The 13,637-nt window shown below is 40.6% G+C and overlaps 1 protein-coding gene across 2 annotated transcripts in view; it reads right to left on the reverse strand.

The window, feature by feature from the left end:
• Positions 1-13,239, reverse strand: part of dcc (DCC netrin 1 receptor) — a 1,120,333-nt gene extending 1,107,094 nt beyond the window's left edge. For both annotated transcript variants that reach the window (XM_008117567.3, XM_008117566.3), the window contains exon 1: positions 12,438-13,239. In XM_008117567.3, the coding sequence (XP_008115774.2) occupies positions 12,438-12,528 (91 nt within the window). In that variant the 5' untranslated portion in view covers positions 12,529-13,239. The remainder of the gene's footprint in view (positions 1-12,437) is intronic.
• Positions 13,240-13,637: the final 398 nt, after the last annotated feature.

A 13,637-nucleotide genomic window follows, 5' to 3' on the forward strand; every position in this document is an offset into this window, starting at 1 on the left:
GGTTTTATTGGAGGCATCCAAATGACACCTCCAGTGAAAACAAATTAATTCGGGACAAAGTAGGTAAGCCCTGCCTTGTCTCGAATTAATTAGATACCTGGTAAAACCTGGATCTTTGATAATATCTGGGTCTTTCCAGGTGTGAATTGAGCCTGGGAACTGCTATCCCCGGGCCCAATCTACACAGCCAGCTCAGGTTTTTCGGGCTCTGTGAACATCAAGAGAGCATCCACCCCCTCCCCCAAAACCCCAAAATAAGGCCTTAAAAATTAAAACAACCTACTCAGCTGCCATTAAGGTACTGCTGGATCCCTCCTGGTGCATAGAAATGGCATGCCAGGAGCACTCCAGCATTATCTTAATGGTGGCCAGGTAAGTTGTTTTAATTTTAATGGCTTATTTTGTGGGGCTTCTGGGTGTCTGGGTGCCTTCCCGGATGTTACCATGAGGGCATCTAGACACACACACCCCTGGGAAGGTGTGGGTTTTGGGGGAGGTGTGGAGACTTAAACCCATGCCGAAGCAGGTTTCTTAAATGCGTTTAAATGAAGTCTGGAGGCACCATAAGAGACACAAAGATGTCAGAAATACAAGAAGGCATATGATAGTAATAAATATATAAAAGGTTTTGTTTGATAATGGCAAACATGTCAAAATCTTTTTGTTGTGTGCCTTCAGGTCATTTCTGATTTATGGAGGCCCTAAAGCAAAACTACCACTGGAGTTTTCAGGGCTGAGAATGTGCGACTTTCCATTGAATTTGCTTGTTTGCTGAATTCAAGATGGAAAGTTGTTCCCTGTCATTATCCTGATATATATTTCTTACAATCAGCCCTCCATATCCATGTATTGTGCTGTCCACAAAATCAACTATTTACGGCTTGAGAATATCCACCCCCCTCCCAAAAAAACCCCCAAAAAACCCCTGAGTTTGCCATTTTATACATCACTGTAGTAAAATGACCACTCACAGATTTTGGTATTAATGGAGCATCCTGGAACCAAACCCCAACAGATATCAATGGTGCTATTACTTGTTTCCTTAGAGTTAAATCATCTTCTGTCAGATTCCCCTCATGGCCTCCTTTGCACCATGACTTTAGCCACTTTGCATCTGGGTTTTTAACATATAATAATAATAATAATAATAATAATAATAATAATAATAATAAGGTTTGGATCATTGATGTCGCCATCCCAGGTGACAGTCGCATTGACGAAAAACAACAGGAAAAACTCAGCCGCTATCAGGACCTCAAGATTGAACTTCAAAGACTGGCAGAAACCAGTGCAGGTGGTCCCGGTGGTGATCGGCAGATAGGGTGCCGAGCCAAAAGATCTCAGCCGGCATTTGGAAACAATAGACATTGACAAAATTACGATCTGCCAACTGCAAAAGGCCACCCTGCTGGGATCTGTGTGCATCATCCGAAAATACATCACACAGTCCTAGACACTTGGGAAGTGTTCGACTTGTGATTTTGTGATACGAAATCCAGCATATCTATCTTGTTTGCTGTGTTATAATAATAATAATAATACCTTATTTTTATCCCGCCCCCTCTCCCAGGGGGGACTCGGGGCAGTTTACAACATAAAGCAGCAAACATTTAATGCTGTAATGTACAGGAAACAATAAACAACAGTAAACAGGTGAGAACATATTAAATTGCAAATAGCAAATAATAATAATTAATCCCTTAATTTCTCTACCTAATCTCCTGAGATGTCTTCCTATTTCTCAGCAGCCTACACACAAGTCCTGCTGTCTCCCCTCATTCTACTCAACCTAAATGGACAACCTGCTCTTGTCACTCAGAAGCAAGATTGCAAATATGCAGCTGAACTGCTATTAATCAATGTTTCAAAGCAACGGGCACAATGCAATAGGAGAGGCTTCCTTCCCCAGCTTTCCTCTTAGATCCTAAGTGAAAGGTTGACTCTTACATGACATGCCAACACTAAATGCTACAATTATGTAATTAGTAAAATACACAGAGACACAGAAGTGTTTGAATAGGCATGTGATTCCTCTTTTCTGCATACATTATCCTGCCTAACAGAGCAAGTGCCATCACACTTGCACAAATAATCTTGATTCCAACATTGCAAAAACTGTATCACAAGCCACACCAATTGGTTATAGTAGATATGTGGAGCTGTAAAGCAGAAGAAATTGTTGGCAGGACAGGACCCAAAACTTTCCATTTTTATTCACAAGAGAAACGAAAGCAATTCAATTATCCATCCCTGAGATAGTTTTAATAAGAGAGAAACACATGCATTTTCTGTTTTTCCTGTCTTTAATTAATTAATTTGGGGCATCTCTATGGAATGCCATTGTTATTACAGCATTTTATTCTAAGAAAGCCAACTTTCAGTAATACTTGCACATGTACCCTTTTTCTACAAAAAAAAAAAACATTTTCAAATCTGATCCAATGTATTCAATACCTACCCACTGTACACAGATAACAGCAAAGGTTTGACCTAGAGATAGATTGTCAGAAATTGTCTTTGCATTTTCTCAGCAGTAATGCCAAAGCAATCACTATCCACTCAGTTATACCCAAGGGAGGAAAGATAAGCCCTGTTTGTTAATGTGAGCTGTATGAATTTATATGAAGTGCTTGGTGATTATTTTTAATCACGTATATCAGTATTGGTTTTTTGGAATTAAGTGAAATAGCATGCAGTTGCAGATTAGGTGTTTGTTCAGCCTAAGAGTAGAATAAGCCAACCAAGAGTGATATGGCAATCGGTGGGATGGATCTGAGTTCAAATACTAATTCAGCTATAAAGGTCTTTGGTTGATACTAGATAGGTCACTATGGTTACAAATAAGATATAAGTGAGAATCCTCTTTGTCTGAGATGGAATGGTGTTGGCCTAACTGTTTTGCTTTCTACAAGCATCCAAGGTTGATGCTGACCATCAACACTCACTTTCGCCTGCCAGACATTGGACACAACTGTTTCCAAATATTAAATTACTGTAATAGGAAAAGATAAGTATGATGCATCACAATTTAATGAGAAATCTTTACTGAATTGTGGAAAAGAGATGTCACAGGGTTCTACAGCTAGCCTATGTTCTCATCATAGTCTATGGTGTTGAGTTTACCAGAAGGAGAACAGGAGGTGAATTTGGTTTGTATCACAGATTTGTCATAGAGTCATAGAATAGTAGAGTTGGAAGAGACCTCATGGGCCATCCAGTCCAACCCCCTGCCAAGAAGCAGGAAATCGCTTTCAAAGCACCCCCGACAGATGGCCATCCAGCCTCTGTTTAAAAGCCTCCAAAGAAGGAGCCAACACCACAATACTGTGGGTTGCAGTATTCAGATATTTTAAAAGACGTAGCTTTAAAGGTAACTTTCTTTTCATTCCATCTCAGAAATAAGAAAGCACGTTGTCATCGTAACCCCTTGAACTAGCTAATTCTGGGAACCATGGAATGAAAAATCCAACAAATTATTGCTAAAATAACTTGGGAAATAATCTACCATTACAGCAACTTGAATGCTTCCAATGGGAAATGAAAAGATGTGAGACTAGTTTAATCTCTTTTATATCAAATTATATCTAGCTGGAGGTCAGCAGTACTGTGGAATCCGAAGAGGCACAAATGGAGAGCGAAAGGGAGAAACGTGCCAAAAGGAAGGCACATCAAGCCAACCCTGACCGGGACCACCTTCCACCTGGAAACAGATGTCCTCACGGTAGAGGAACATGCGGGTCAAGAAAAGGACTCCACAGTCACCTATGTACCCACCATCAAGACACTACACTGGGAGGGCCATCATACTCAGACAATGAGGGATCGCCTAAGTAAGTAATATCAAATTACCTTGTGATCCATAATGCGCACATTTTTATTTTTTCAAAGTGCAGGAAGAAAATCCAATGAGCAACCTATTCCTTCTTGGGAATGTTAGGATAAATATATGAATTATAATAATAATAAGTAGAAATTATCAGTTATATGATTAGCTGTACTTCTGTTTATTATGATAATATGCTCTCTTTGATGTATGTAAAGGCAAATGCAGTATATAGTTCCTTCGACTATTTTGTTACATTTACATCATAATGTAGTTATACACATTTTCTTCCAGCAAAGAAAAGAATGTCAGAATTCACATAGGCACTTTATATCTGGCAGCAACTGGAACAAGGAAAACAATTTTATTGGATTTAGCCATATGCGCACATGTAGTTAATGATCCTTACACCGTGCCTGCTTTCCACTCTAGGCACAGTTTGCAAAATCAGTTGCAACACACATTTGCTACAGCAGAAGAAGTAGCCATAGGCAGGGAAACAAAATGATATTGCAAGGTGCTTTGTTTTCAATGCGATAAGATTGAGCCCTTCCTATGTAGATGCCACCTGAACACAGTATTGTCATCCGCTTTTGCAGTAAAAGAAATGTGTAGCAAGCAAACAGTCATTGCAGGAGACCATTGCCTGCTCCCATTTCTCAACCCCACATGTTGTGCACATTTATAAGCACCACATAGGATCAAACCAAGGACTACTCACCCTATGGTGGTCCATGCCTTAGTTACCTCTAGAATGGATTACTGCAATGCGCTCTACATTTCATTTATGATAGAGAGCTGGGGGTTTGCGAAGCACGTGGCCATCTTTCCATGGTCAGACACAAATAAGGGACAACTTCTGTTGGAACCCTCTGGAGGTCTTGTTGGATAATGTCATCAGTTTGACAAAAAAGAAAAGGCATACATAGGGATAAAGTAGACATGCCATTGAGAAACAAAGCCACTATCACTTGCGGCCAAATTATAATTGACCAGAGTCCTAATAGCATTAGTTGCCACAGTGTCTTCTGATCTGACAATCCCAATCATCAAAAGATCACCAAGACTGATAAAATGCAGGCAGATGAACACATGGTATTTGGTAGAAATATTCTGAAATATTATCAAATAATGTACAATTTATTGAAGATGACTTATCATCAACAGACCTTATGATATTCCATTTACACTCTTTAAATAAAAAAAACTGTGATCTATGTCACCTCAGCAATAGAAATCCCTGCATATCAGAGAAGCCAAAAGTAGCTTCCTAAGTGAATGCTGTGGACATGGAAACATGGAAATCTGTTCTTTTACCTTGGTCATACAACCAGTTTTGCAAACAAAAAGACGAACTCACATGAACCAGAAACAGAAGAGAAAGGGAACTGATAGAAAATCCAGCCATCACCTAAGTGGCCTCCGTTCCTTGATGTTCAAGGAAACACATCAAAATGGTGTCCCCCATGGTGGTAAAAATGTTATTATGAGTTTAATAATGAACGGATCATCATAAAATCCAACGTATAATGTTCAGATAATATTTCTCTATTTTGTTTAATTCTACAGAGGATAGCCCCTTATTTGAAGTACAGACAGGGCGTAGTTTTCTTTTGAAAGAGTTCTGTCTTTGAAGACCTGTCCAGACTCTCAGCATAAAGATAAAGAATTATAAAGAGGCAGATCAGAAACTTTGAATCTGCAGTTAACACCTAGACAGCACATTCAGGAGGGACTTCTTCACTTGGGTAAGAAGAATTGATGTTCTGTTCAAATAAGAGTAATCTCTTTTTTTATTTATAGATTTGTTATCTTTTATTCTCCATTTCTGGTTATGTTTGTTAACACCTTCCAATAATCAGGACATATGGCAATATGGGCATTTTTGCTTGCTAAGGTTACAGTCATGGCATCATCTCGTGTTGCTCATAGGAGTAGGAGGCCAGGGCTTATATGAGGAATTGTTTGCACAAGTAACCTTTATATGATCATAGAGTTGGAAGAGATCACAAGGGCCATCTAGTCCAACCCTTGTAGTTCCATGTAAGAGTAATTGTTTTGAGTAGTGGCTGGTACCTTCCATGTCAGGGAAATTGTGCATTAATTTTGGGTTTAAGTCTGAAATTTCAAACCATCTGTAGTGTCCTATGTATTTCGGGAATAGATAGATTGTTTGCCTAGCAAGCTTGTTTTCTTTAGTGAGAAAGATCAAAACTACAGGAAAAGAGATTCCACCTAAACATTAGGAAGAACTTACTGACAGTAAGAATGTCTGATGGTGGAATATGCTGTGTCATAGTGTGATGGTTTCTCCTTTGTTTTTGTTTTTTTAACCAAGGCTATGTGACCATCTAACAAGAGTGCTGTAGTTTTATATTCTTGCATGGCAGGGAGTTGGGCTAGAGAGCACTTGGGGTCTCTTTTAACTCTGTGATTCTATGATTCTAAGCAATTTACTTTCCTGGATATCCAAGATACTGGATTTTTGGGATGAGGGTTCAGCACCTTAGATAGCTCCAGAATAAATCCCAGAAAAAACATACAGTATTATTCCATAGAACACAGATACAGATATTGTATTATTTGGAAATGTCGACATGCAAAGCTGGTTTGTCAAGAGCAAGACATGATTTTGCCCAAGGGTGTTTCCCATCACCTGCTTCTGTATCTGTTTAACTGGATATGGTTAGGTTTTCCACATGTTGAAATTAGATCTCAAAGCTACACACTCTTATAGTCTAAAAATACACAAGGAATAGGGAATTGTGCTGGGGGAGAGTATTAAGCCCAACAAATGCTAACTGTTGTACTTCCCCTAAGAGGTAAGAGCAGCGGGATGTGGTATGGAGGGAGGGCCAACTGGAAAACTATGGTTTGGAGGCAAATAGAAATTCTGAAAATTTGAAGTGCTGCTCTAATGGTTAAAACATCACTCTTGCTTCAAGGCTTGAAACATTTGAGGACTTGTTGATGTGTGTAATCCCAAAGTGTGGATTGAACACCATTTGGAGAACATAAAAATGCACCCCAAACATATCTCCATCTTCATTAAAAAATACAGTTTGCTCATGTGCAGAATCTTTTCTTTACATTTCAAGTCGCAGTTCTAAAACTGGTGTCCCAATGATGTCTTTGACTGCAACTTGCATCTTTTCCAGTTACTATGGCCCTTAGAAGCAGTGCTGGATTTAGGACAAATGAGACCCTGTGCTAGTTAAGTTATGAGGCCCCTTACTTGAGACCTGAAGGAGGTAGGCCTGATAGACTTAAACTCCTTGCTTTGTGGCACACTCTCATAAACTCTGTCATTATGTCTGGAATCACTCCAAAACAGAACAGCTTCAAATTTAGAAATGCATCACATAATCAAAATTCATCGTAAAAAAATATTGGCAGGAAGATGGGTCCCCCGATCAATGGGGCCCTGTGCATAAACACACCTAAGCACAATGATAAATCCAGCACTGCTTAGAAGACATGAAGATGTGAAGAGGCAGCTCTTCCAAGTCATAAAAGAACTTCCTGGAGAGAAGGGTGTTGTATAAATCAATGGAGCAATGACTTCAAATTACAGGAAAGGAGATTCCACCTGAACATTAGGAAGAACTTCTTGGCCGTGAGAGCTGTTCAACCGTGGAACTCTCTGCCTCAGAGTATAGTGGAAGCTCCTTCCCTGGAGGCTTTTAAATAGAGGCTGGACAATCACCTGTCAGGAGTGCTTTCATTGTGCTTTTCCTTTGTGGCAGGGGTTGGACTAGATGGCCCATGCAGTCTCTTCCAAGTCTATGATTCTATGATGCAATGACAAGGCAGCCGAGATGAGAGAAGCGATGCTAACCCAAGGGAAAAGATGTACAGAGCTAGTGTGATTAAAGATGAGGGAAAACTGTGGAGTGATAACATGGTAATCTTATGAACCAGATGAATGAATAGTTATTTTTAAAAGTTTCATTGGCATCATTAATCATAAATTTCCACCCAGCATGATAAGATGAAGAAGTATTGAAAAGCCTGTTTACAAACTTTCATTAGATTATGCGGACAACTACCAAAATTAGAATTCGATGAAAACTCTAGAGTATTATCGTGAAACATGGTTGGGATCTGATCATCATCCTTATTAAACTAACGTCAATGAACATCTGATCATTTCAGAAAAGCTAATGAGCCTCCTATTGAGTTAAATATACAACTTTAGAACCCAAAGCTGTCTGGTTGTTATCTGCACAGATTCTCTTCTGCAATCTCCAGCACTGACCTGAAGATGGATTCACACAACCATATTCACCCCTTGATAAAGTTTGCATGAAAGTGATAACTTGTCAAATAGCCATCACAGATCAGATAATACAGAACAGAACTTGTCACACCTGGGATCGTCTCAAAACCCAGTGCTTCTCAATTGTAGCAATTCACACATTCATTTGTAAGTCATGGAGTGCTCAGCTGTCAAGTGATGAGATATAGAGTGATACAACCACCTGTGTGATTTAACTAGCAGTTGATTTTACTTATTGAAAATTACCAATGATTTTCCAGTGAAACTTTTGTTACAGCTAAGGACTGCTATGTCTCAGCAGAGAAGGACATCTTCCTCCACAAAGTAGACTCTATATGCATCTCAGTGCAAAACACAGGATAAGAAAGTCAGGATTTGATCATTACATCAGTTAGCACTCTGTCAAGAAGACAGAGAAGGACTAAATAACAATGAATAAAGTACAGGCAGTCCTCGAGTTACAAACATCCAACTTACAAATGACTCATGGTTAAGAATGGAGGTTAGACAACAAGGAGTGAGAGAAATGTCCCCCTAGGAAGGGCAAATCACTCCTATGATTGGGAAAAAGGTATCTCAGCTGAAGCTTTTTTTCACCAATCCTTGAAATACCCCAGGGGTGTTAAGCCTTCCCTATCCTATCCAAAGCTATAGATGATTGATTGATAGATAGATAGAGATGGATAGAGATAGAGATAGATAGATAGATAGATAGATAGATAGATAGATAGATAGACAGACAGACAGACAGACAGATAGATAGAGATAGATAGATGATTGATAGATAGATAGATAGATAGATAGATAGATAGATAGATAGATAGATAGATAGATAGATAGATAGATAGATAGATAGATAGAGGCTGGTGTTACACTTAAAAATGTACCTGTTTTGACTTACATACAAATTCAACTTAAGAACAAACCTAAAGAGTCTATCTTGTTCCTAACTTGGTGACTGCCCATACAGTCCAAGTGATAGGGATGAGCAACTTTCTAAAATGGAAAGAAGCATTCTACCTTACTCATCTGATCTGTCTCATTTCAATGGAACCAGCCACAGAATAAGTTAATAAAGCCACAAATCCCATAAATATGTTATTCATACAAGATGTTTGGGTAGGTGTCACTACACATACTCCAGATGAATCTTGAAACATGCTTCTGTTAAGTTGTTCTAGTGTACAAAGTGTTGTGTTTGCAAGCTTAAATTCATATTTTTAGCTTTAACCCAACTTTCCTGTTTCACTGATGGAAGACTGTGACTAAAAAGATAATAACCTCCTTCTCTTCTCCTGCTGCCTCTTGCCCATGGTCCATCACCCCATTTCAAGCTCGAATGCAAGTCAGAATAGACATATCCTTATGTAACGCCAAGTCTTACTCACTATGGCATGATGAGAAAACTGTTCATCTCTACATACCAGAGAGCCCCAACTTCTTAGGCAATTTTGCTAAATGTACTAAAGGCTCGCCAAGTCATATAACACATGTGGCAGCTCCAGCACTCTAGAGCACAAAGGGCAACTCTGCTGCATGTGAAATGGATGCAATGACAGGTCATTCTTGATTTATACTGCACCACTTGCCAAGAATATGATTGCTACCCTACTCGGATGCTGGGAGGTTCTGACAAGCAAATTCAATCCCACTCCTTGACCTCACACCACCGTGGAAGAGAGCAGAAGGAAGAGGGAAGAGAGAAGGTGGAAAGGAGGGGTTGGCCCTTTCTCTTCCACTTCAGACAAAAGAGGCTTCAGCAGTGGCTTCTCTTCAGGTCCCGCACCACCAACTCTATTGTCCTGTGCACATGATTACATGCCAGGATTAAACCCCGTCCATAAAGGCTTGGTCCAGATTCTTTAAAATATCATTTCTTTATCCTCTCCTTTTCTAAACTGCAGAACAGAACACTCTCTATCATACTCAGGATCATGCACACATCTTTCTCTCACACACAAGTAAACACACACAACCTGTACACATTAAGTCAAAATAATGAACAGAATCTCATTCATGACTGCTTTGGGGGACTACCGGTAGTTGTATTTCATACATCGTCAACATACTGGCACCTTGAAACAATAGAAAATGGAAATGAAGAGAAGACCTTGTCGAGGAAAAAAAATAACTATTATGTCTGCTGAGCAATATGTTTGTTTCTATACAGAAAGTTCATAAAGAAAGCAAGTGTAACATCCCCAAAGCAGTGTTGCATGTTAGCCAAAAGAAGAAGGGGGGAAAGGACAAAGCTACATTGTGCTGCAGCTCTATAAGCTCTTTGTTATCCATCAACAAAGTCTTTAAATGCCCTGCTGAATGGGAATTTTGCCAAGCGTCAAACTGACTACTTGGCCTTATTAAGGGCACCTCCTACTGGCCCTTTCATGGAGTGAAATCCTGCTTTCTTCCCGATCAGTCCCCTGCTAAGACACTGAAGAGAGAAAATAGCTACTGAAAGAGAGGAGGGGGGAAGACATTCAGCCAAAGAATGGGCTTAGGCCAAAGGCAAGCCATGGAAATGGCCCCAGAAGCAGAAGGCAAAACAATCACCCCTTTGCAAATAAAAAAATACCTACAGGTGAAATGCAGAGAAGAGGAAACTTTGCCTGGTTCTGACTGTCCAGAAGACCCCACAAAATTCTCCAGACCTCACAAATCACAAGGCAAACTGTGCACAAAAAAAGTGAAGGGCCATTCAGACAACCAGATAAAGGCTTTGTAATCGGCAGCAGGAAGCCAAACATGAAGCACAAATTAAACAGAGGCAGCGGAGAGCAAAATATAGCAATGAAATCCACAGCCAGAGGGTCTGGCAACCTGTAATGACTTCCCTGTTCACTGCCAAGCACTACTGTGTGTTACATCCTGTGCTCATCAGAGATAAATATAAAGCCATGCCTTTCATGGGCACCGACTGAGACACACACCCATTTTGCCTTCCACCAGCAAATAAGCCTTCAAGTCAATCATCTTTCAAGGTGGAGGACCGCAATCATGCCTCCATCCAGCACCCATTAAGCTGGAAATTCAAGACATGCAGAAAGAGGATCTATTCATTATCCCATTCCAGCTGCCTCCATCCCACGTTGCATGCATAACCCAAAGACTGAAAGGGGAAAAACTCATAGTCATTTTTAAAATGAACGTCTTCATCCGGTTCACCTGTTAGTCTTAAACAACTGACAACTATGAGCATTTTTGCTCCTCGGTGACACTTGGATTCCATATTGGTATTTATAGGCAACTGTATGATGCTAGACTCAGAGAAACTTTTTGTAAAAAAAAAAAAATAGTTCTGTGTAGATTTTAAATGCTGTATTTTGGGTTATTTTGCACTATGTGCTTCTCTTCTGTGTGTGTATATGTAGGCTGAAGGGAAGGGAGGGAGGAGGAGAGAAATGAGAGTGCATTGTTCATCCATGGCTTGTATCACGCTGCCAGATAGGGTTGTTAGCTGTAGGATTGGGTAAACCCATCCTAAGATTGCCTGTCAATGAAATGTGACTGTTGATCATCCAAACTCGCATGAGGATTGCTGGAGAGTAGCATTCATCCTCGCAAAGCCCACCACCACACCCCCTCTCCAAGCCCGATCCCCAACAAATGGCATCTTGACTTTCTCTCATACTTCCTGGAAAACCTCCCAGTTCATTTCTGGGTTTGTTTCCTCCAGTCCAATCATTCCCAGTCATTCTTAGTCTTTTTTTTTTTTAAAGAAGATGGAGAACACCCAACAAGACTGTATCAGCGTCCTTTCATCTCTTCCTATCCCAATTCAACACACAACGGGCTTTGCCATTTTTAATTAGAAAATGTGCCTGCCAAGTGCAAAGGGAGGCGTGCCCCCAAGAATATCAATCTAATAGAGTTTGGAAACCGTCTGCATGGTATGTTTCCATTTTGCAAACCACATATCCACATATTATCTAATATTCAACATAAGGAGCCAAGAGACAAAACAAAAAGCCAATACTCTTCCGGATACAGGAGCTCCAAAGCTACAAGAAAACACCACTAAGCAGAGAAGAATATCCCACAAATCTTCCCCCTACATTTCCCCTTTGACTAGATGCTTCCTTCCTTCATCTTGGGTAAATTCTCCTTCACAAAACAAGAAAACGAATGTCTTGACAAGAGTTCTCAAGCAAGTCTCTTGCAAAGCTCTCCCCAACTCAGTCGGCTCCTCACGCAATGGAAAGCAGAGCATTCAGCAAGCATAAAGAAGGGATGGAAAAATCACCAATCTGGAGCACATCTCAGAAAGCTCTTCCACAATCCAAGATATAGAAAAAGGAATGGTAGAAAAAATAAATAATCCCACATATGACTTACCCGTGACTTCAAGATCCAGAGTGAGGACAGAGATCCCAAACAGCAGAAAAGCCAGTTTTGGTACCCAAACACATCCAAGGCTATTCTCCATATTTCAAAACACACCTACGGATATTTGGGTCCGGATCACAGGCAACAATCCCACACGTTACACACAGCCACTTGGATCTCCTCCCTTTTGCTGGGGGTGGAAGGAGTCTTCCCTTAGTTCTTCCCCAATAACAAGGTGAGGCGGTTTCAGGGCTCCTGTTTTGTCTGTTATTATTTCCTTTAAAAGTTGCATTCAGTCTCCAAGTCAGGAAATGTCAGAGAACTAACTCAGAGGAAAAGAAGCGGTAAGGCGACAGGAGGTCCTTCTGTTTGAATAGCATCCATGGAGGGAGGGGGAAAGAGATCCAGCCAAAAGGCAAAGCAGGGTGCATCAAAAGAATAAGGCTCCTTCCATTTCTTCCGCTCCTGCAGTACAAGATAAAATAAAAATTTGTACGCTGACAATCCAACGGGAAACAGCTACGGTATGATTATTCTCTCCCTTTCTAGCTTGACAGATGTTCCTTGGAGGGAAAGATTTTAAAAATGTAAAAAAAAGGATGCGAAGCTCTCACTTGTTACTGGTGCTGTCCACCAGCTGTATGTGAGAGGCAAGAGTTAGAGCCCTGTACCATCCATTGATCCGGAGATGTGCAGGGCTGGGAAGGAAAACGTGGAGAGCGGAGAGAAAGTGACTGGATCGGGAAAGGAAAGATTCTGCTGTGAGAGAGAAAGAAGAGAGAGGAAGCAGGCATGGTGGGGAGGGGGTGAGAGAGAGAGAGAGAGAGAGAGAGAGCCTGGTTGGCTTTCGCAGCTGTATTTGCTGAAGCTCCCGATGAATGAGCAGGGATGCCCTCTGTAGGCAAAGTGCGGGAAGTCACTTTCTTCTCAATGAAGCCTGTCTCGAATACGACACCCCTCTCCCTGTCTTGTTTTAATTACATTATGGCTGTAAACAATACATATTTAAGAACTGAATGCGCTAACTACAAAACAATCAGGGCAAAACCAGTTGGTAAGTTGTATCAATTAATTCCTTGCAATAAACACATGTGTTGTTTTCTTTCCCAATAGCAAGGCTTCCAACCAGAACCAAACTCTTTTCTTGATGAAGTTGTGACTGTCTAACTGCCCCTGGTGGCACAGTGTGTTAAAGCGCTGAGCTGCTGA

This window comes from Anolis carolinensis, chromosome 2 (assembly GCF_035594765.1).
Source record: "Anolis carolinensis isolate JA03-04 chromosome 2, rAnoCar3.1.pri, whole genome shotgun sequence".
NCBI lineage: Eukaryota > Metazoa > Chordata > Lepidosauria > Squamata > Dactyloidae > Anolis > Anolis carolinensis.